The sequence below is a fragment of the Ochotona princeps genome, chromosome 20 (genome assembly GCF_030435755.1).
Source record: "Ochotona princeps isolate mOchPri1 chromosome 20, mOchPri1.hap1, whole genome shotgun sequence".
NCBI classification, from domain to species: domain Eukaryota; kingdom Metazoa; phylum Chordata; class Mammalia; order Lagomorpha; family Ochotonidae; genus Ochotona; species Ochotona princeps.
This window is the reverse complement of record NC_080851.1, coordinates 3,606,943-3,630,812: the sequence shown is the minus strand read 5'-3', so window position 1 is coordinate 3,630,812 and position 23,870 is coordinate 3,606,943. Positions and strand designations below refer to the sequence as shown.

General features: G+C 54.9%; 1 protein-coding gene across 3 annotated transcripts in view; it reads left to right on the top strand.

Annotated features, from left to right (window-relative positions):
* The window catches only part of OGDH (oxoglutarate dehydrogenase), a 50,031-nt gene that overhangs the window by 21,251 nt on the left and 4,910 nt on the right, over positions 1-23,870 (top strand). For 2 of the 3 annotated variants that reach the window (XM_004582243.2, XM_058678344.1), the window contains exons 4-13: positions 1,083-1,185; positions 15,299-15,414; positions 18,185-18,339; positions 18,449-18,595; positions 18,878-18,968; positions 19,322-19,501; positions 21,452-21,580; positions 22,677-22,856; positions 23,153-23,305; positions 23,675-23,777. In XM_004582243.2, coding sequence (XP_004582300.1) covers positions 1,083-1,185; positions 15,299-15,414; positions 18,185-18,339; positions 18,449-18,595; positions 18,878-18,968; positions 19,322-19,501; positions 21,452-21,580; positions 22,677-22,856; positions 23,153-23,305; positions 23,675-23,777 — 1,357 coding nt within the window. Of the gene's footprint in view, positions 1-872; positions 964-1,082; positions 1,186-15,298; positions 15,415-18,184; positions 18,340-18,448; positions 18,596-18,877; positions 18,969-19,321; positions 19,502-21,451; positions 21,581-22,676; positions 22,857-23,152; positions 23,306-23,674; positions 23,778-23,870 lie in introns of all 3 variants that reach the window. The other variant, XM_004582244.2, reaches the window with a different exon arrangement.

Below are 23,870 nucleotides of genomic sequence, written 5' to 3'. Positions count from 1 at the left end.
AGGAAGAATGAGCTGACTCCAGCATGTTCCCTGTCAGGCCAGGAGATCCCAGAATTGAGGGTTAAACCGTGGGCAGTGATAAGTGGGCTCTGAAGAAGGAGCTGGCACAAGCAAGCCAGTTCCTCCCTGTGGGGGCTCGGGCAGGCCCCTATTCCCCAGCTCTCCTTTCTGCTTCATATTCCCACTCCCTGAGGCAGGAGCCCAGGGTGATGTGGGGAGGGCCCTGGGCAGGAGTGCACTGCCAGGCAACTGTCAGGGTGCAGCCCAGTCCTCCAGGTGTTCACAGTGGACATGACCCCAGGTAAGAGACACAGCAGGTCCTCCTCCACGGTCACCTGCGTGGCCTTGGGGTGCACGCTGACCTGACTGGGCAGACTCGTCAGCACCTGCCCCTTTCTCAGAACGCTGGCGGAAGCCTGAGTAGCATACCCAGCATGGAGAGGACTCGGGCCTGGACGGTACAGCCTTCCTGTCTGGATTTGTAAGCAGTTCATGTGGTTTGTTTCAAATGCAGGAGGTTGTAGTCCTGGGCCTCGCTGTCTATGGGGCTGATGCAGGCACACCTCCTGGCATGGGATGATGCCTCATCGGGGCCACCCCAGTCGCTACTAGTGCCTTCAAGGGTGCTGGCATCTGCAGTGACTACATGCTGGAGTTCCGCTTCCCAGCATGCCTCATTCCCACTTCCTTAAGAAGTTATCCCGGCTTCACGCAATGTGATTGTGCACCAGTCCTCTCCTGCTGGCTGTGTGAACGGTCACTCTGTTGTGGGGCCCCGGTGCTGCGCTCCTGTCTGGGAGGATGGTCGTGGCGTGGGACTGCCCTGCGGCCCCTGGTCTCTGCTTACTGACTTGCTTGTGTTGTTATTCCAGGTCAGGGGTCACCACATTGCAAAACTTGATCCTCTCGGAATTAGTTGTGTAAATTTTGATGGTGCTCCAGTAACTGTTTCTTCAAACGTGGGTGAGAATTAACCTGTAAACACTAATTTTAATGTGATTTTACTTTTTTTTACCCTTCCCTCTTTTTTTTCTCCTGTCCTTTTGTGTGTGTCCTTCCCCCTCCTCGCTGGCCCCTCGTAGATACGAGGGCACCACGTAGCACAGCTGGACCCCCTGGGGATTTTGGACGCTGATCTGGATTCCTCCGTGCCCGCTGACATTATCTCATCCACAGACAAGCTTGGTGAGGGTCTGGGAGCAGTCGGCCACACTGCTTGAGCTCTTCTCGCTGTGCCAGCCCGTGCTAGCCAGGCGCACAGGCAGAAGGGACACTCTGAAGTTTCCTTTGTTTCTGATCACTGGAAGTGGATCCTGGACATGGCCTTCGGGTCTGGGGGGGAGGGGCAAGTTCTTTGTGTTCCAGTTCTCAGCCAGATTGGCAAGAGAGGTCTATGGGCACTGGGATGAGCTGGCCCGCCTGGGGCGGGAAGGGGTCAGAAGCCACTTCAGAGAACAGCCCTGCTGCGACCCCCCCCAAGCCCGGGCCCTGTGGCACTGGTGATCACACTGAGGAAACTTGGGGAGGCGTTCCTGCAGCGGCAGGAGGCAGCCCTGCCGTGGGGGCGGGAGGGACCTATGCAGTGCAGGGGCGGGTTCTCGTCACCCCAGCCCCATGGGTGGAGGGGAGAGGCAGGGGGCAGGGCTGGACTGGGCTGCCATCTGTAGTTGCTTCCAGAGTTAATTTGCTTTTCGTCACTGTGCTGCTAACCCATACTAAGAAATGACGATCTGACTAATGTGGAATAGCCACCTGTTCACAACAGACACTGCATGCTGTGAAGTCCACCATCTACCTGCTAACACTGCTCTCAGCACAGACAACCAGGCTCCTCGGGTTACTGTGGGGAGGGTCAGAGAGGCAGGCTTGGAGGTTCACCCCTCTCATGAGGGCATATGGGGAGGGTCACCTTGTGTGCCGATGCCAGACAGCAGTGACGAGCTGGTGCTGGCAAGTGGCACCTGCTCTATCTTGCTGTCAAAACTCTCCTGAGTAATAGAGGTTCCTGTATATCTCAGCAGCCTTTCCACAGGTCCAGGAAGGCGGCAGAACCCCCTGGAGACTACCTGAGGAGGGCCAGGAGGGATGGCAGCAAGCGCATGAACCCTGCCCTTTTATTCAGGCTAACAACATTGTCCTTCCTTCACAGTGTCCCCAGGAGCGCCTCTTTCCCATGCCAGCCGCTGTAGGAACCCTGCCCTTGCCCCCATGTCCTCCCACCCCGAGCTCCCCACCCAGCCTCCGTAGGAACCCTGCCCCATGTCCTCCCACTCCCTGCTCCCCACCCAGCCTCCATAGGAACCCTGCCCCTGCCCCATGTCCTCCCACCCCGAGCTCCCCAACCAGCCGCGGTAGGAACCCTGCCCCATGTCCTCCCACTCCCTGCTCCCCACCCAGCCTCCGTAGGAACTCTGCCCCTGCCCGCATGTCCTCCCACCCCATGCTCCCCACCCAGCCGCGGTAGGAACTCTGCCTCTGCCCTCATGTCCTCCTACCCTGTGCTTTCCACCCAGACACTGTAGGAACTCTGCCCCGTCCCCATGTCCTCCTACCCCGTGCTCCCCACCCAGCCACTGTAAGAACTCTGCCCCTGCCCTCATGTCCTTCCACCCCATGCTCCCCACCCAGACACTGTAGGAGCCCTGCCCTCATGCCTGCCCCACACACAACCCCTTAAGAAACCCTCTTCCCCCCATCCTCCCACCCCATGCTGCTCACCACTTAGCCACTGTAGGAACCCTGCACCCCATGTCTTCCCATTTCATGCTCCGCCCGCACACAGTTGCTGTAGAACCCTGCCCCTTGGTGTCCTCACCCAGTCAGTGCTCAGGAGGGGTGAGACCTGGCTGTTGGATTTTGTCCTCCCTGGTGAGAGGAACAGCTCTGTCAGCCAGTGGGGGCTGACCTTCCAGTGACACCTGCAGCAGCCAGTGTCCCCATCTTAAAGCAAGTGGTTCTCAGTCTTGCACGGTTGCTGGAGACCTCCCAAAGCATTCTCTGCTCCCTTCAGAGTAGGCTTACTGGATCAAGACTGGTCAGGGAGGGGACACAGGACATCCCAGAGTTCCTCAGTAGCCAAAACAGAACCTGGATCTGGGGTGTAGCTTCCCTGCTTCCAGCAGCAAAAGTGTGGTGAGGGAGAGGCCCTGCCGCTCTGAATCCTTGGGGGCCTTGACCCTCTGGCTGGGAGCACTTCATTCCCACAGAAAGCTGGGGCAGGGGGCAGACCCCACTGTGGGAGAGGAGAGTGGGCTGAAATAAGATTTTAAAAATGCACTAAACTCTTAGATGCAAAAATGGACACAGTGTAAATTTCTTACTGGTGTGTGCCTGTAGAAAATCGCCTTGAGATCTCACCTGTGATGTGGACAGAACCTCAAGAAAGCTGCTGGGGTGAGGGTAGGCCATGGCCGTCTCTGCTGGGGGTTTGGGGGGTTTTGGGAGCTTTGCTCCCTGCCCCTAAGGCGCTCTCAGAAGTGAACTGAGAAATGCAGGAGCTGCTCGACTATGAGTGAGATGAGTAGCCAGCAGACCCTCTGGTTATGAGATAAACATGAAAAGCCGCCTTCCCACGCGGACCAAGCCACAACAGAGACCGCAGCCTGCTCACTGAGTGGAGCCCCCGGGTAGGAGAGCCTGGAAGTCGCCCGGGGCACCTGCCCTCATTTTCCTGAAGTTCTGGCCCCTGAGGACATGGTGGGGAAGGTGTCTCTGGCAGACACTGCACACAGCCTGTTACAATGCAGCTCAAAGGTGGTTGAGTTGCTGAGGTTTGTGGCAGTTTTCATCTGGAACTTAAGCAATTTTAGGACACTTTCTCAGCAGTTATGCTCCATAATTGTGCAGGCAATGGTGGCGACAGAGGTGACACTGCCTAAGGATGGTGGTGAGGGCTAGACTCAAGTGAGCCCCAGCAGCCCATCTTAACATGTGCCGAGTCACACCGCAGACCTTGCTGCCTGGAGAGGGGGAGGCCCTGAAGGAGGGTCCTGGGTCAGGATGTCGGGGTGGGGCTGGGTGGCAGCTGCGAACAGCAGATGCAGGCAAGGCTACAGATGCAAGTGCTGGCCCGTGCACTGCTGACATTCTGCTGTGTGAGTAGACACTGGTGGAGCGTCGGGCCTGGCTCTGCTGTGTGCGTGTTTTCCTGGGAGTTTGAGATCTGCTCACTAGTCGCCCTGTCCTTGTTTAGCTGGTGTGGGAGGGGTGGCATCTCACCCCCTTTACCCCATGCCCTGGTTGTGTTCTGTCAAGTATAGAACTTAAGTTAGATTCCACTTAAAATTGCCATCATCTGGTTCACATGTGAATCGCATAACTTTCATTGTGACAAATTGAGATTGACTTTATTAAGTCCCATGTTTTCAGTTCTACAGATATTTTGGCAACATAATTGCAGTTGTTAACATAGGCTTATCACATTGCTGTTGCTCAGTTTAAGGCTTTATAGGTGTCCGTTGTATAGGACTGTGTGATACAATGGGTTAAAGAAAGGCGGCACATAAAGGTGGAATGAAAACAGCAAATTCTGAAGAATGATGTGACCCTGCTCCCCCATTACCATTAGTGTTTGTAAGTTCTTGATAAAGGCTGTAGGAAATCAGCTTGAACTTGATAGTCCAAAAGTCAGTTAATGGGCAGGTGCTTGGCATGGCAGTTCAGACACTGCCAAGGATCTCTGACTCCCATCTCTGAGTGCCTGGTTTGGGGTCCCAGCTCTAGTTGGAGTGCTTGGCTGGGATCCTAGCTCCATCCACTGTTGGAATTCCTGGCTTGTGGACCCAACTCCACTGTCGGAGTTCCTGTCTTGGGTTCCCAGCTCTAATTGGAGTGCCTGGCTGGGGTCCCAGCTCCATCCACTGTTGGAGTTCCTGACTTGGGGTCCCAGCTCCACTGTCGGAGTGCCTGGCTTGAGGTCCCAGATTCACTGTTGATTCTGGCTTCCTTCTTGGGTGTGCCCAGGGAGCAGTGGTGGTGGCTGAAGTCGTTATGTTCCTGCTACCCATGTGGAAGACCCAGATTGAGTTCCCAAATTCGAGCTTCAACCTGGCCCAGCCCCAGCTGTTTTGAACATTTGGGGAGCAAATTAGAAATGGGATCTCATAGTCTGTCTCTGCCTTTCAAATAAAATTAACTTGTCAAAGAGTAAATTCAGAAGTTTAAAAATACAGCAGTATTTCAGCTGCTTAGCCTCTAGGCCAAACCCCCACCCCAAGAATTTCCGCTGCAGTGGTGACTGCCCGCGCATGCTGCTTTCTGGGACTGGCTGGTTTGAGCCTGGAAGGCTGAGATGAATGCGGTAGAAACAGATTTAATTTGGATTTCATGTTTCATGTTTACTGCTGTGTGTAGCCCAAGGGACTCAGGAGGGTGCTGCCAAGCCAGGGTGACCTCCAGGGGTTGAAATCCTGGTGCACACTCTTCTGGCCACCCATGGGGGTGCAAGAGGAGTCTGACTGCAGGCACCCAGGAACTAGTTCCCCTGGCTCTCAACGCCACTGCCCAGTTTCTCCCTGCTGCACTTCAGGCGAGGTCACCTGAGCCCGCCACCTGCTCCAGCACCCCCTGGTGCTGCTCAGGAAGGGGTCGCTGCCGGCGCATAGGAGCTGGACGCTGCTGAGGCTTCTGGGCCAGTGGCTGGAATGACCACCACCATCCTCATCACCCTCCTCTGCTGGTCTCTTCCGCTTGCCTTTTATGTTGAAAATGCAGAATGTTTCAGATAGCTGAGAAAGTATCCAGCATCCCTCCTCCAGAATGTGGGTCATTGGGCCACGGCGCCTCCAGGCTCAGGGTGGGAGTGAGCCACATGCACTTCCCTTGGTGCCAGCTCTGTCACAGAGCTGCAGCGTGGAGCGCTGGTCGCTTCTTGCTGGGACTCCCATCTTGGTGGAGAAGGTTGAAGATAGAACGCTGGCACTCCAGCACCTAGCTCCTGAGCCCGACCACCAGCCCATATACCTGGTACCAGGAGTCGGCAAGGGCCCTGTGTAGCCAGTGGCTGTGAGTGTTCAGGTGGCATGCATAGGCACAAGGGCCCAGGGCTGCTGAGCGTGGCCCGCTGGCAAAGGCTCTTAGCGCCGCCCCCTCACTTCCATTGCCCACATGAGTGTCGTCTGAGAAGCGCCTGCCTCAAAAATGAGGCTTTGTGTCTCACGTCCTTGGTTTTCCATGCAACAGTTGCCCAGGAGAGGCATGGGACTTAGCCCGAGAGCACCCAGTCAGCTGCTTCCCTGGCTGTCAATGCAAGAAGATCAAGTGACAGCCGCTGGGGCTGCCCAGCGTCCCATGGGCATCCTCACCTGCTCCAACTCCCTGTGCTCCAGCTGTGCTATGCACAGTTCCCGTCGAGCCCCTGACCACCACCCCTTCCCCTTCAGTGTGTGTCCGTGTGACAGTGTCTGTGCTGTCTGTCCTTGCGGCGGTGACCCAGGGTTTTGGTGTTTGGCTTTTTCTGAACTAACTCTCCCCTGTCTTTTTCCTTCCACACTCACCCCTGCCACCCACTCTGCCTCTCAGATCTTGCCGTTTTCAAGGATCGACTTCGAATGCTAACAGTAGGAGGTATGGAACTAAAGAGGTCATCACCTGCCAAGCCGAGGGCTTCATTTGGATAGGATGTGGAGCTTTTCCTAGCATGCATTTGGGGAAAGTTGACACAACTCATGTGCAGTGTTGCAAAGCTTGTTGATGTTTTCCTGTTCATGCAGTTACTAACCCATAAGTAGAACTGCTGACCTGGTGTCTCTCTTCTGTCCATTGTGTGTTCTGAAGCACATCCTTCACCTTGGCGTGGGCATCCTCCCCGCTTCACAACAGCGTCTATCCCTGGCAGCAGCCACGGGGACCTGAGGCTGTGTCGGCTGTGCATGGGGGCTTGTCTTGTCCTGCACATTTCATATCATTGCTTGGGTTAGGCTCTGGACTCCACCAACTGACTGCTCTGGGGCGTTTTGAATGGGATTCCCCAGTGCTCACTGGGTGAAGGATAGCCAGTCTTCATTGAGAGCCTACTGGGGCCCCTGCTGGCCGAGGTCCGCACAGAGCATGTTGGAAGATTCCAGAGTTGAGGCACTGGGCCATCTGCCTGCTGTCACCCCTCCATGCGCAGCTCTCCTTCCGCTCCAGGCGCCTCAAAGAGACTCCTCTGTCTCAGCCATAAATACCTGTGAGACCCTGCTGTTCGCTGAGTGAGAACTGTGGTGCACATGCACCTGTGAGCAGCAGGAGATGCCTCTTGTGCCCTGGACCACTTTGGGTTGTGGCACTTGCCCCAAGACACACAGCCTTCACATGGAGACGCCCTCCCCAGCACTCTTGCCACCTTTGATCCTGCCAGTCCCTGTTGTGCTCTGTGTCCATGGTTGTGTTGTTTCAGGAGTGTTAAACTAGTAGAATCAGTGTGTGACTTCTGAGGACAGGCTTGGTCCTCCAGAGACCCACTCCGGCAGCCGTGTGCTGGTGGTCTGTCCCCTGTTGTCGCTCGGCAGCGTTCAGCTGTGTGGATGTGTCATGACCGTTGCAACCTGTTGAGGGATCCCATGTTGTTGCGGGCCTTAGCCGAGGCAGCTGACCTCATGATACTAGTCATTAGGGTGCCTCACCTGGGCTGTGCTCTGGGTGTCTGGGAGCTCTAGGCACTACAGCTCAGACTCTTGTGTGTTCTGCAGATTTTACAGCTCTGAATACTTGGCTGTGGGAAGTGTGAGCTTTGGATTGAGGGTTTTAATTCTGATTTTGCCTACGGGTGCTCTGGCACCATTAGTTGAAAAACCCTCCCTCCTGGCATTGAATTGCTTCTGCCTTTCATCAGCAATTAGAGTTGGGCATCTACCTCTGGGGTTTTTTATTTTCTTACTTTTCTTTTTAAGGTTTATTTATTTGAAAGGCACAGTGACAGAGATCTTGCATTCAACAGTTTACTCCCCAAATGGCCCCAATGGCCAGAGCAGGGCCAGGCCCAACCCAGAAGCCAAGAACTCCCATCTGTGTGTCCCACGTGGGTGGTAGGACCCCAGCTGCTTGGCTGTCACCTGCTGCCTTCCTGGGTGCATCAGCAGGCAACTCAGCATGTGGGACAGGGCCAGCATTCCGTCGTGCAGTGATGACATGACAAGCAGGAGGCCATTTGCCATTCTCTCTTCATCTCCGTGTCCTTCCCCCAGAGCCGTCCTGGCTAGGTCTTTCTGTTTTCAGGATTGTTGTTATTCTAGGCCTTCTGCTTTTCCTGATACCTTTTAGAATTTGGTAAATGAAGAGTGCGCAGTTTTACTGTGTTGTCCTCCAGTGTATAAACACCGTATGTCTCTCCACTTATTGAAAGCTTTGGTTTCTCTTTTCTCAGTTTTTTTAATTTTCAATATTTAAGTTCTTTGCATATTTGGTTAGTATTTCTTTTAATGTTTATGTTCGTATATTCACTGATAATGTACAGAAATGCAGTTGATGTATGTTACATTATATCCTGTGACCTTGATGTACTTTGGGGGGTAGGTTCCCTGGGGTGTCCTGATGACATAGGAGCCACTTAGCCTCTCCCGGCTGTGTGTCCTCACTGTCCTCCGCGTCCTGTAGTTGTTGTGCCTGCGCTGCTGTGAGCGCTCAGAGGCTTTCACCGGTGACGGTGCTGTTTGCTCTTTGTGGATGCCCTGTTAACTTGAGGGAGCTGCTCTGCATAGTTCGTGCTTGAATGGGGGTTGAATTACATCAGATGATTTCCATGTCTCTTCAGTAATGCTCATGGATTTTTCTTTCTGACTGTGGAAAATGAATAATAGTGTGGTAGATTGTATTGATTAAATAACCAATCAGACTTTTACTTATTAGACTCAACCCTACCTAATTATGGTACCTTTCTGTGCACCGCTCTGGCTGTGCTGATCTGTGTGTTTTTTGCGACCATAGCCATGAGGCACATTGGTCTGTATGATTTTTTTTTACTCTGTCTTTGCTTTTGTCACTGTTTTTTTTTGTTTGTTTTTAGTTTTGCTGTTTGGGTTTTTTTTAATGCAAAGGTAAAAAATTAAAAATTTATAAAGAGAAGGAGAGATAAAGAAAAAGACTTATCCACTGGTTCATTTCCTGAATGGCTGCAGCAGCTGGAGCTGACCTGATCTGAAACCAGAAGCCAGGTGCCTCTTCCTTATCTCGCACGTGGGTGCAGGGTCCTAAGGCTTTGGACCATCCTCCACTGCTTTCCCAAGCCACAAACAGAGAGCTGGATGGGAAGTAGGGCACAAGTGGATCAGCCGGGACACAAACCTGTGCCAGTATGGGATCCCAGCACGTGCAAGGGGGACAGTTAACCAATTGAGCCATTCAACCAGGCCCATTACTAGTGATTCTGGCTTCAAAATTTGAACTGAGAAGTTTCTGTATTCTGTTTCTGCAAGAGGTTGTATTTAATTGGCGTTAATTCTTCCTTAAACCAAATAAAGAGTTGGTAGTCTCGCTTACGATGTGTGAGCTGTCTAGGTGAGGTAGAGGTTCTGCACTAACACCATTTCATCCTGTATCAGTGAGCTCTGTCTTCTCCCTCCCTCCCTTTTTTTTTATGAATTTACCTTTTTTAAAGATAGATTTATTGCAAAGTCAACTATATATATATATACATATATACATATACATATATATATATGAGGAGACAGAGAAGAAGATCTTCCCTCCAATGATTCACTCCCCAAGTGGCCACATTGGCCAGTGCTGTGCCACTCCAAAGCCAGGAGCCAGGAACTTCCTCCAGGTCTCCCATGCAGGTGCAGGGTCCCAAGGCTTTGGACCATCCTTGACTGCTCTCCCAGGCCACAGGCAGGGAGCTGGATAGGAAGCGGAGCCACCAGGATTAGAACTGGTGCCCATATGGGATCCTGGCACATTCAAGGCAAAGACTTTAGCCGCTAGGCTCCCATGCTGGGCCCAGATTTTTAAATTTTTATTGCAGAGACAAATTCATGCAAAGGAGAGATAGAAAGATCTTCCATCTGCTGCTTCCCTCCCCAAGTGGTTGCAACGGCAGGAACTTAGCTGGTCTGAAGCCAAGAGCTTCTGCTGGGTCTCCCATGCGGGTACAAGGTCCCAAGGAGTTGGATTGAAAGTGAAGCTACTGGGACGTGAATCAGCACCCATATGGGATCTCGCGTTCGGAGGTGGGGGATTAGCCAATTGAGCCATTGTGTCGGGCCCTCCCTCTTTAATCTTGCAAGACGTAAGTGAAAATTACTGATACTTTTAAGGAACCAATTGCATGTTTCATTCTTTGTAAGTTTTTTATATCCTGCTCTGTTATTTTCATCTGCTTGTTGGTTTTGTTGTTGTTTTCCCCCTGTTTTCTAGGTCCTTGGGGGTGGGAGCTGAGATTGTTGATGAGAAACTTCCTTATTCCTTTTGTTGTATAGGTACTTACTCTTTGTACAATTTTAGCTTCCCAGAACTTTTCATTCAGTTCCCTTCGGCTCATTGACAATTATAGAAACGTGTTTCACTATTGTTTCCAAGTCTGAAATTTTTCTTTTTAAATTTCATTGTTGGTTATAATATTTCATTGTTGGTTTTTAGTGTAAGTTCTCTGTGGAAAGTGCACCCTGTGTGATTTCAATTCTGCTTAATTTTGTTTTAAAAAATTTATTTTTATTGGAAAGACAGATTTACAGAGAGAAAGAAAGACGGAGGAAAAATCTTGCGTCTCCTGATTGACTCCTCAGATCGCCACTGTGGCCAGAGCCGAGCTGAGCCCCAGCCAGGGGCCTGGAGCTTCTTCCGGGTCTCTCACATGGGTGCAGGGTTCAGGGCTACGCACCATCCTCTACTGCTCTCCCAGTCCCTAACCAGGCAGCTGCGACATGAACCAGCACCTGTGCGGGGTGCTTGTGCTACAGGTAGAGGATTAGCTTATTGCGCCACTGTGCAAGCCACTGTTGTTGTTTTGTTTTGTTTTGCTTTTTAAAGATTTATTTATTTTTCTTTCAAAGTGAGATACACAGAGGAGGAGAGACAGAGAGGAAGATCTTCTGTCCGACGATTCACTCCCCAAGTGACCGCAATGGCCGGTACCGCGCCGATCCGATGCCAGGAACCAGGAACTCTTCCAGGTCTCCCATGCGGGTGCAGGGTCCCAAGGCTTTGGGCTGTCCTCGACTGCTTCCCCAGGCCACAAGCAGGGAGCTGGATGGAAAGTGGAGCTGCCGGGATTAGAACCAGCTCCTATATGGGATCTCAGGCCGTTCAAGGCGAGGACTTTTAGCCACTAGGCCCACCCCCCCCCCGTTGTTGTTTTTGTTTTAAGATTTTTTATGTATTTATTTATTTATTTTTGGAAAGATATACAGAGAGGAGAAGAGACAGAAAGATCTTCTGTCCGCTGATTCACTCCCCAAGTGGACGCAATGGCTGGAACCGAGCCAATCCGAAGCCAGGGGTCAGGAGCCTCTTTCCGTTCTCCACGTGGGTCCAGGGTCCCAAGGCTTTTGGAGCCATCCTCAACTCCTTTCCCAAGCCACAAGCAGAGAGCTGGATGGGAAGCAGGGCCACTGGGACACGAACCGGCACCCATATGGAATCCCAGCATGTTCAAGCCGAGGACGTTAGCCACTAGACTACTGCATTGGACTCCCCCTGTTTTGTAATGGCCCAGGATGTTGACTGCCTTGGCAGTCAGTCACTTGAGAAGCAACACTGCTGTTGCAGAAGATCGTGTAAGTGTAGACCTTGTGCTTCCGGTTGGCGTTCCCTGATCTTGCTGGCTTTGTCTGGTTTGGGTCATTTGTTGAAAGGGGTGTGGAAGTTTTTAACCACAAAGGTGTTAGTGTGTCTGCTTATCTGTTCAGCCTCTTCAGGTTTGGGGTCACCTGTTGTACGTTCTCCCTGTTCAGGCATGCACACTGTAGCCCTGGCTTTTCAGTAGACTGAGCCTTTTTCAGGACGAATGTGGCTGTATGTCCGGTCGTTTTCTTTGCTGTGAGGTCAACTTCGCAATTAGCATAGCTACCTCCTGCTTTAATGAATGCTTAGGCCATATAATTTTTCATTCTTGAAGGTTTTTTCCAAGCTATTGTTTCTCTGATTTGAAAGGAGGAGAGGCAGAGCTCGTCCACCGTGTGACACTCTCCCGATGGCCAGGCCAGAACCAGGAGCCCTGGACTTAGCTGGAGCTCCTATGTGGAGGGAGGAGAGCGCGCTCGGGCTGCCATCTGCTGGTGAGGAGTTGAGCGGAGCCCTCCAGGCAGCACCTAATGCCCACCTGCATTGTTCCTTTCTTTTTTAAGGTTTATGTATTTGCTTACCTATTTATTAGAAAGGCAGTCTGATGGACAAAGATCTTCCGTCTGCTGGCTCACTCCCCAAAGTGGCTACATTAGCCAGTGCAGGTCCAGGCTGAAGCCAGGAGCCTGGCACTCCATCCAGGTGCTCCCCAGGAGGTAATAGAAGCCAGTGCTGCCCCTAGGGTGCCTCAGCAGGAGGCTGGATTGGGATGGGCAGCAGGGCTGCAGGGTCGGCTGTCAGGTCCCAGCTCAGCCTGCTATCCTGTGACCCCGACACAGCCTTTGACTTTCAGCCTGCCTGTGTCATGTACAAAGGAGTTTCTTACAGATAACCCTGTATTTGAGTGTTCTTTTTCAAGTCTACCCTCCCAGTGTCTGTCTTATTTGAAACACTTAAATTATTTATGCTTAATGTAGTTATGAATGAACTAGGGTTTTATTATTTTTCCTGTTTTTCACTTCTGTGCTTTGCTGTTCTGCCCTGGTGTTTGTGATCATGGTGTTCCCACTGCTGTATTGAGCAGCGCGGCAGCAGCAATGAGGCAGGAGATGGGAGGTGGGTCTGCTGCCTTGCCCAGGTTGGGTTTCCCTGAGCTTGGCTGACGTTCTGGGAGTCCTTGCCGTGCCTGCAGGGGGTTCCCTCAGCCCAGCTGCTCAGGGGCAGGTGCCTTAGTGTCCCTTCATCTGGGATCCTCTGGATCACGTTCATTTTCCTGGGCATCTAGGTGGGCAGCTCCTGACAGCTCCTCCCCCCGTGCTTTCCCTTCCGCTCCTGGTGAGCCACCCCCTCACAGTGGCCGCTTGAGAGCCTCTGCCCTTGTCACTGTCACAAGGCATCAGTGTTGTGACCTGGCTTTGTGTGGGCTCCTTGTCTGGATTCTGTCTGTCTCTGGACCCCAGGGTTAGGGCCTTGCCGTGACTCCTCCGAGCTCGTCAGCTTCTCGGCTCCAGGGTTTCATCCACGCAGGTGCAGAAGCATCTGTGACTGCGTCACGGGTCGCTGCGGGTCTGTGTTCTTGCTGCTCTTCAGATGGCTGCATCGCTACTCTTCCTGTTTTCTGAATCACCTGACCCTGGCCCTCTCACCTTGCCGTGGCTCCTGTCCAGTGACAAGGTTTCTGAACGTTTCCGAGGGGCTGTTCTTTTTGCCAGTGCTTTGACTGACCGTGACTTCATGTGTTTGCCTTTGCTCATCCTAACTACGCGATGCTCCTCAGGGAGAGTTGCACTGAGACCCCAGGGGCCGTTCCCGCCTGGCCTGTGGGTGTTCTTAGGGAAGGCAGAACGTCTCAGCTGTGATGAGGGTCATGAGGAGGAGGACAGGGGACCACCCTGATCCCACAGGCTGGGGATGGCGCTGCAGAGTAGGCTCGTTATGGTCTGGAAGTTTCCATCTGCTCAGCTGTCCCTTCCTTCCATCTGTCCTTGGTCCCAGCTTCTTCTGTCTTCTGCCTAGGATCTGGAGTATTGGAAGCCAGAAGGAAACCTGGGGCCGCTTGGCTGCGCAGGGCAAGTGGCACCCAGGTTTTAACTGTGCCTACAAGGGGAGCGGGGAAGATGGGTCCACTCCACATCCACAGGCCAACACCTGCAGGCCTGGTTTCTCAGCTGCCTGAGGAGCTGGCAACAGGGCTAGCAGTGCTCTCGGGCCTAGCAGTGTCCCCCAGGATCCCTGGATTGTGCAGGCAGAAGTGGGGACAAACAGGCAGTGTCCTTTGGGGACAAACAGGCAGTGTCCTTTGGGGACTCTTTGACACATGGGGGTCTCTGACCTGAGTTTTCTCATCAGTTGAGAGCAGTTCCTGAAATGATTGTGTTTCTGGCCTGTGAACACCGTAGGGCCATTGTCTGCAACCAGGCTGCCAGTGGCAGCACCTGGTGCTTCCTGGGGTTAACTAGGGGCAGGACAGGGTGGCACGGACTGGACTGAGACACTTGTGCTTGTCTTAGTAAAGGCAAAAGAGGTTGAATAACAGAGTGTCTTTAAAAACATCCCACACTTTGAGATCAGTTAGACTCCTGGGCCAACTGAGACCAACCAGGTCAGCCTAGGGCTGGAGCCTGGAAATGTACATTTCTACAAATCCAGGAGACTGGCATCCACAGGTGTTTGCAAACTGCCATGCATCTCAGTGGCTCGTGTGTGCACTCGTGGCTGGGAGACCATGAGGCTGTGCGCATAGTCATGCCAGCTGCCAGGCCCTGTGGGCAGCCCGCTCCTGCCTGGAGCTGAGGGAACACTGGCCTGAGCTGGTCATTGTCACTCCTCAACCATGCCCTCTGCCCCAGGGTCTGCTGCAGGTCATGTCAGGGAAGGTGCCGCGTGGGGCGGAGAAGCCGGGTGCACCTGCCAGCTCTGCTTTGATGATGGCTGCGGGGTGCCTAAGCACTGCCCGCTCTCTGTGGTGGAGCATGTGCCTGCAGGCCAGAGGGAGTGCCAGGGTGCAGGAAGGGTAGCCCTGAGCCTGGTGTTGGCTCAGGGTGCTGGCTGCACCGGCTGTCTTGAAAAGAGGAGTGTCCATACCGTCCCTCTGGGAGCTGCGTGCCCCTCCCCACAGCTCTCCATGGACCGCTTGGCTCCTGGCAGCGGCTCTGCCCGCGTCGTGGTCCCAGCTCTTTGTCACTGGCCACATACATGCAGTTTTGTCACAGGCAGTGTACCACCAGTTCCTCACTTCCTGCTTTAATTCCCTCCTTAACTCTTCTTGCTGTTTGATTGACTTACGCTGTGCCTTCTCCTGGCCTCTTCTCAGCCCCAAACTTGGGACCTTGAAATTTGTCTCTAAATTGTAGCTAATTGGTGCTTTGGACTAATATATTCATAATGGGAGCTTGATTCTGACTGACCTGTGACATATATTGCTACAGTTTCAGTTTCTGATTGTATGTATCACTTATGTCCATGCATGTCAGGGTTTTTTATATGATTTTTTCTTCTCTTTTTACTTGCCTGGGGTGTTCTTCCCCTTCCCTAAATTGTGGTCCCCTATGGCTCGCCCTGTCCCTCCTCGCCTGGCTTGTCCTGCCCACGTGACCTGCAGGGTTCTACGGCCTGGACGAGTCGGACCTGGACAAGGTCTTTCACCTGCCCACCACCACGTTCATCGGCGGACAGGAGTCGGCGCTGCCCCTTCGGGAGATCATCCGCCGGTTGGAGGTGAGAGCGAGCGTGGGCCGCGGGCACCGCCCTTCCTGAGCAGGTGCATATGAGAGAGAGAAGCAGGGGAGCAACATTTCTGCTTCGTGTGGACTGACTTGGAAGGCGGAGAGGGCTTCCGTCTGCTGCTTCTCTCTGCGCACCTGCAAAGGCCAGGCCTGCGCTGGGCCCGGGTCAGGAGCCAGCAGCCCTGTCTCGGTTTACTGATTGGGTTTTGGGGCCCAAGGACTTGAGCCATCATCTGCTGATTGTCGGAAGATGAATGGAAGCAGAGTGTGTCTGAAGGGCAGCCCCAGAAAACTCACGTTAGACCCTCGCTCCCCCACCCCTCAGGACGGGTGCAAGCAGGCCTGACTCCTGAGAGGGCCCCAAAACCCAATCAGAGGGATTGTGGCTGGCTGCTCCCTTCCTGCCCCCTCCTTTCCTTATCCTTTTGTTCTGTCTCCCTTCTCCTTCCTATGCCTGCATCAGGCAGCGGTTAGAGCCATGACACTGACCACAGAGCCCACTGCAGATGGAGAGCATGCTGGGTGAGAGGTCTGTTCTGGCCAGAGTGGACATGTCAATGTGCTGTTGCCTGCTGTTCAAGCTCACTTCAACCGAGGAATTCTCAGGATGGTGAGACAGGTGCCAGTCTCATCAGCTCCTAGGTGCTGAGTCCACTCATGGCTCCTGGTGTCCCTGACAGGCACACTGGATACTTGGGCAGCTGTTCCCAGGGCACACATGAGCAGGGAGCTGAAATTGGGATTGTTAAGATGCAGCACCCACCTTTAGCTCTCACCTTGGTACCAGATGCCCATCCTTGCCTTCCTGTTGCTGCGGGAACTTGCTGGCCTGGAAGTTGTCATGTTGCCAAGACCATGGGTGGCCCCCACAGAGACCAGGCCTCCAAGGACCTGTCCAAGTCCCCTGACGGGTCGTGTGTCCCACCTCCTCTGGGCTCTGCAATGGTATGCTCAGACAGCAGTTGTGGAAGCAATCCATGCATGGGCACCTGCCCTTCGCAGGGTCCTCAGCGGGGCGTCCAGCAGTGCCTTGTTGTGAAGCTCCCATGGGGTCAGGATTCCCAGGGTCCACAGGGCACTTGATCCCAATCCTACCTTCCCACTGGGCTTGTCCCGTCTTGTGGAGAGCACACAGGCCCAGGCCACAGCACTGCCCGTCCCAGTGCCCACGGCTGAGAGTGCAGCTAGTGGAGCGACCTTGTGCTGTTGACCATATGACAAAGGGTCATAGGATCAGAGAAGATATAACTTCCTGTCTTTCTGAAATTGGCCTCTAGAGACAGAAGCTAAGAATCGGCCCATCACACCTGTTAGCTTTTTGCCAAACAGCCAAGGCCAGGACAGAAAACACAGTGGGGTCCGAGCACATGGCTGGATCCAGCAGATTGTGGGGAGGTGCTCTGCAGTGTTGGGTCGGGTGGGAGCAGGGGCGGGGTGAAAGCAGCCCTCTAGCCCACCGGCCACCTCTGCAGGGACAAAATTTCCATGACCTGGGTAGAGTCGCCACTGCCACAGGCTGCAACAGGCTGCTTGGGATGATGGAAGCCACCCACGGCTGGGAGCCTGCAGGGAGCCAGGGAAGATGTGGCCTGCTGGGCTTCCCATAGCAGGGCCTCGGGCCTTGGGTTTTGTGGTGTTTGCTTCTGGTCCCTGAAAGTCTTTAAAGAGGAAATGGGACAGTGGCTGCACGCAGGTGTGCAGGGAACACAGGCTGACGCAATCTTTCTGGCCCTCTGGTGCCACCAGCTCTCAAACTACTGGTTTGAACACCTTCCAGGTCTTCGAGAATCATGTTTGGGACTAATCAAAGGCTGCTGAAACCCTCAGCCTTTCCCAGCAGCATTTTCTCTTCACCTGTGAGAGTGGGCTCCGTGTCTATGTCCAAATTTCAGACAGAATCTGTGCTGACTTGGGCTCTGCAGAGAACAGGGAGCAAATGACTGGAGACCCAGTGGGCCCTTCCCTGGCCGTGCCCCCAGATCCTGTCTCAAGAAAGCCAAATGGGATCACAGGAGGGAACCTGGAGGAGCTGGGCTCTCAGAGTTGTGGCAGTCCTGTCCTAGCTGTCATGGTATTGAGGTGTGGGAGTCCCTGGGACCAGGGTAGTACAGGTTCTCACCACAGCTCCACTGTCTTCTCAGGCACATTGACAGAAATGCAGTAGCCAGGACTGATCCAGTGCCCGTATGGAGTGCGGGCATCGCAGTGTCAGCCCCCAGGACCTGTTTTGGTCACATATGCAATCACACTTATTTATTTATATATTTTTATTGCAAAGTGAGATAGGAGGAGAGACAGAGAAATATCTTCCGTGTGATGTGATGATTCACTCCCCAAGTGACCACAACAGCCAGTGCTGTGCCAATCTGAAGCCAGGAGCCCGGAGCTCTTCCAGGTCTCTCACGTGGGCGCAGGGTCCCAAGGCTTTGGGCTGAACTCAACTGCTTTCCCAGGCCACAAGCAGGGAGCTGGATAGGAAGCAGGGCTGCCGGGATTAGAACCAGTGTGTTCAAGGCGAGGCGTTCAGCCGCTAGGCCATGGCACCGGGCTGGTGAAACTGAAAACATAAAAGCCTGAAATTCCTGAATGGCCCTTGAGCCTCTAGTGGCCTGTGGCCTTTTCCTGTCACAGCGCCAGTCCTAGATCAGAGCAGCCTGTCCACCCGTGGCTCTGCTCCCCTGGACACATACACTCAGGAGTGTGGCAGGGGAAGCCCCTTCTGGCCGGCCCTACTGACCATGCCTCTCCTCTGCATGCCTCAGATGGCCTACTGCCAGCACATCGGGGTGGAGTTCATGTTCATTAACGACCTGGAGCAGTGCCAGTGGATCCGGCAGAAGTTCGAGACACCCGGGGTCATGCAATTCACCAATGAGGAGAAGCGGACACTGCTGGCCCGTCTTGTGCGCTCCACCAGGTATGCGCATGTTGGTGCACGTTGGCAGCTGTTTGTGGGAAGGATAGCCAGGCGGGTGGGCCCAGCCCCAGGGCCACAGCACCCATCCTCAGGGTGCTGTGTCTTCCAGGTTTGAGGAGTTCCTGCAGAGGAAGTGGTCTTCTGAGAAGCGTTTTGGGCTGGAGGGCTGTGAGGTGCTCATCCCCGCACTCAAGACCATCATCGACAAGTCAAGTGAGAACGGCGTGGACTACGTGATCATGGGCATGCCGCACAGGTACAGCCCCGCATGCGGCGCCCAGCCGTGAGCTCCCTAGGGGCTCACCCCTGCCCCAGGGTAGCTCTGCAGATGTGGTCACTGCCAGGGTCATGTGTGTTTTAGGCTCATGTGGGCCTTGCACTGCATTGTTTGAAAGAAATAAACCCCAGGGCTTCATTGGGCACAAGCTGCAACAAGGGTTGTGCAGAACGCTGCGGTACCTGTCCTGCTCCGCCACCCTGTGTGTGGCCTGGGCTTCCTGGCCAGGCTCAGGGCCACACTTACTCACCTCCGTCCCAGGGGGCGGTTGAACGTGCTTGCCAATGTCATCCGGAAGGAGCTCGAGCAGATCTTCTGTCAGTTTGACTCTAAGCTGGAGGCAGCTGATGAGGTATGCCCCCACTCCCCGCAACACATGTATATAGTCCCCCCATGCACATGTCTTGGGCAGCCAATGAGATGAGCCTCCCCTCCCCCTAACAAACATAACCCCCCATGCACATGTCCCTGGCAGCCAATGACACCTCCCCCCCACACACACATATACATACGCACACATCCTGGGCAGCTACCATTCTCCTTGTAACCCGGAACATTTGCCTCAGGACTCAGTGCTTCTCTGAGGGCAAAGCTGTCCCCTCTGGCCAATGGGCCTCCTTCCTGTGCCTGGGGACTGCCCTTTGGAGAGGCTGCAGGGCGAGGGAGCCCGCCCACCAGGGACCCACTCACTGTTCGCACCACCAGGGTTCCGGAGATGTCAAGTACCACCTGGGCATGTACCACCGCAGGATCAACCGAGTAACCGACAGGAACATCACTCTATCCCTGGTGGCAAACCCATCCCACCTGGAGGCCGCGGACCCTGTGGTCATGGGAAAGACCAAAGCTGAGCAGTTCTACTGCGGGGACACCGAGGGGAAGAAGGTGAGGCCTGGGAAGTCCTGAGCAGACCTCTGGCTCCTGTTCCCAGAGTACTCCACAGAACATAGTGCAGTGGGCCGTGCCTTCACCCTGTCTCACAGCTAACTGACGGAGCAGGACATGTTTATGAAGGAGAGGTGTGAGGGAAGCATAGGGACGGGAGGGCCTGTTCTCGGAGCCTCTGCTGAGCATCTCTGCCAGCAGGTACTGTGGGCAGAAGGGTGCCCACAGAAGGCAGAGCTGGTGCCTCTGTGTCAGATGCAGAGCCAGTAGCCCCAGCGAGAGTGGCCTAGCTGTGCTCGGAACGTTGAAGCACAGAAAGCTGCCCCATGGGTCTCAGAGCAGGATTGAGACCCTGGAAAGGACAGCCTTCCTCAGGGAGGGGAAGGCCCCGTAGCCTCAGCTTACAGCCAGGACTGTGGCTGCAGACGCTGCAGTGGGGTGAGGCCTGGGCTGCGTGAGGTCGGGCAGCCCCTGTGGTCACGGATGATGCTGGAAGACCTGGCCAGGGCTGGTCCTAGAGCAGGAGCCAACATCCACGTGCCTGAAGCACCCCCCACTGCCACACTGCATAGAGTTGGGGCTGAATGGCACAGTAGATGGCAGAAACCTTGGTGACCTTGACATTCACAAGCATGGACAGGAATGCACTGTGACGAAGGTTAGCTGGAATTCCGGAAGCACCCTGGGCAGGACTGGGCCAAGAGCAAACAGTGCAGGGTGCTGCAGGCTACAAGAAGGGCAGCGCCTGGGTCCTTGGTCAGAGGCTAGCACAGGGACCTTCTGAGCCCGGTCCCTGGGTCAGAGAAAGCTGCTAGGCCCCCTGGCGCCAGACCTCCCTCCCAAGGCCCCGCCAGGGCTCGCAGCAGCCTCTGCCCCTGCCTGTTCTTGCTGCTGCTCCGGCGTGCCTGCAGTGGGCGGGTTTCCACTCTGGGATGTCCCATGTGAGAAACTGCGTTATTTCCAAACTTGCGACAGAGGTCCCGTAACACCCAACTGGACTCGGTGCCAGCTAACCCTAGTGACACCTGTCCACAGGTAACAGCAAAGGGTCCTGTTGCCGTCAGCGGTGGACGTTAAGCTGCCGGCCACTGCCTTGCCTGTGATGTTATGATCCTGAACAGTGCTGACAAGAAGCTGCCACCCAGGATCCCTGTTGGAATTGTGACAGACAGGAGTAGGCTGGAAAGCGCTTGCCTACAGCAAGCACAGCGCTGGGGTAGCAGGCCATGCAGGGCCTGTGGCTTAGTCTGCCAAAACAGCACACGTGTGGGCCTGTGTTTGAGTGTTTTTGATTGCCATGTTTATCAAAGATAAGGAAATCACAGAGACACGTTCAGGGACAGAGTGGCCACTGGTGCCACTGCTGCTGTCAGTGGCATGTGTGTGTGGTCCTCAGGGACACACACTTCCATCCTCTGCTAGAGGAAGCAGGCTTTCCAGGGCGAGGGGCACCGTGCCATTGACCGCCGAGGGCTGGTGGATGCCCAGGGTCAGGACAGCCAGAGAAGCAGCAGGAGTGGCAGCTACACCCTCTGTGGGTGCGTGGACGGAGAGGGCAGGGAGCACAAAGGAGTGACAGATCACCCTTCACCTGTGCTGTCAGGCCTGAGGGGGAGCAGCATACGGTGTCTCCTCACAGAAGTAAAATGGAGCCAGAGCAGCCCGTCCGGTGCTGGGACGGGGCAGCCCCTCGGCCTGGGCCAGTGGGAGCGGTGGGGCCAGCGCTGCCCTCCTGTGGGCAGCCCCTGGTGCTCCTGTGCAAGTCTGGCATGTCAAAGCAGACGGAGGCTGGGCAGCAGGTGTTGGGCTGGGTTTGGTTTTGCCGTCCACATATCCCCTGCTACCCTCTTTCTAAGTGGGACGTTGTCTTGAATGGCCACCTTTGTCCTCTGCCTGCCCTGGGGCTGGATGCTGGGACTTGGTGGATCCGGGCTCCCTTGTTGTTCATAGGTCATGTCCATCCTCCTGCACGGGGATGCCGCCTTCGCTGGCCAGGGCATCGTGTACGAGACCTTCCACCTGAGCGACCTGCCGTCCTACACGACCCACGGCACCGTGCATGTGGTCGTCAACAACCAGGTGACTCCGGCCCGTGTCTGCACAGTGCAGCTTGCTTAGTGATGTTTGCTCTCTCTCTCTTTTCTTTTTTTCTTTTAAGCTTTACTTATTTGTATTGCAAAGTCAGATACACAGAGAGGAGGAGAGACAGAAAGATCTTCCGTCCGATGTTTCACTCCCCAAGTGAGCGCAACGGCTGGTGCTGTGCCGATCTGAAGCCAGGAGCCCGGAGCGTCTTCTGGGTCTCCCACACGGGTGCAGGGTCCTAAGGCTTTGGCCGTCGTTAACTGCTTTCCCAGGCCACAAGCAGGGAGCTGGATGGGCAGCGGGGCCGCCGGGATTAGAACCGGCGCCCATATGGGATCCTGGGGCATTCAAGACGAGGACTTTAGCCACTAGGCTACGCCGCCGGACCCCCTGTTCTCTCATATACGTGAAAGCAGGTGTTCAGCGTCGTGCTTAGAGTGCCAGGGCAGATACCATCCCCACATTGAGCTGCCTGGGCTCAGTGCCCCCGTTCATCTCCTGACCCTGGCCTGCTGCTGATGCACTCCCGGGAGGCAGTGACGGCCCAAGCAGTTGGGTTATTGCCACGCACGTGGAGACCTGAATTGAGTTTCTAGCTCCAGTCCAGACTGGCCATTTGGGGCACTTGAGGGCTGAACCAGTGGAGGTGGGACTCTTTCTGTTTCTCCCTCTCATTTTAATTTTTTATTTCATCCACTTGAAAGATAGAATGGTACAATCTTCCGTCTGCTGGTTCACTCCCCAGATGTCTGCAAGTTACAGCTGGGTCAAGCCAAAGCATTGGAGCCGTCACCTGCTGGCTTCCAGCTTGTATTAACAGGAAGCTGGGCCAGAAGCAGAGACACTGGAGCCAACCCTCCATTATGGAATTATAGAAACGAAATACTCTTGAAAAAGGCCAGTGCTTGGGACAAGTGTGTAGCATGGTTGCTAGGTTCTGCTGAGTCCTGGCTCTTGGCAAGGCAATAGATGATGCCTCAAGTACCTGAATCCCTGCTACCCCTGATCGAGGTGGCAGAGACGGGGCAAGAGCTGAGCTGGCCTTGGCCTGCTGGGCCTCTTACTGGCATGCCATGTGTGTTGCTCGCAGATCGGCTTCACCACGGACCCGCGGATGGCCCGCTCCTCCCCGTACCCCACTGACGTGGCCCGTGTGGTGAACGCTCCCATCTTCCACGTGAACTCGGATGACCCCGAGGCTGTGATGTATGTGTGCAAGGTAGCAGCCGAGTGGAGGAGCACCTTCCACAAGGACGTGGTCGTTGACCTGGTGAGTGGCACCAGGCAGCTGGTCCCAGTGCCCCCACCTTCAACACCAGCATCCTGGCCCAGGAGTCAGGCTGAGCCCCAGGACCACCCTGAGCCCTCCTGACCTTGGGCCCCACATGGGCTTCCATCACTCTCATTTGATAGCCAGGGAACCTTGCTGTGTGTCAGGCATACAGGACCCTAATTTTAAGGAAGGTAAACTGAGGCAGATCAGGGAGCCACGAGGAGCCCAGCCCCTCTTACGCTCCTTACCAAGGGTTGGCTGTGATCCAACACCTATGACCCTGCCCTGACCAGGTGTGTTACCGGCGCAATGGCCACAACGAGATGGACGAGCCCATGTTCACGCAGCCGCTGATGTACAAGCAGATCCGCAAGCAGAAGCCTGTGCTGCAGAAGTACGCAGAGCTGCTGGTGGCTCAGGGCGTGGTCAACCAGCCTGAGTATGAGGTGTGTCCTGGTTCCCGGGGAGGCCACCAGGGGGCAGCCCCAAGTCACAGTGAGGGAGATTGACCTCTGCAGATGGTACTTGATCAGGGGTGGGCTGACTCTGTTGGAGGGCTTGCTGGATGGCCATGGCAGCTCTGGCAGGCACCCCGGGGACATGTGTGGGAAGCAGATGGGGCAGAGCTTTGGAGCCCTGTGTCCCAGGGCTGCACGAGGAGTGAGGGCGAGAAGGGGGACCCCACTCCTTGGCCAGGGTCTGCAGCCAGCTGCCGTACGGGAGAAAAAGAGTTCCAGGAATGCAGGATGAGGGTTGGGCAGGTGTGCGCAGCCAAGGCAGCTGTCCCATGCAGCCGTGTATGCCTGCCCCTCCAGGAGGAAATCTCCAAGTATGACAAGATCTGCGAGGAAGCCTTTGCCCGGTCCAAGGATGAGAAGATCCTGCACATCAAGCATTGGCTCGATTCTCCCTGGCCTGGTGAGCAAAGCACCCTGGGCCTGGTGGCAGAGCGGTGGGCTGTGCATGTGTCCCCCAGCTCAGGGCCGCCATGCCTCAGCCCACCCTCCCGAC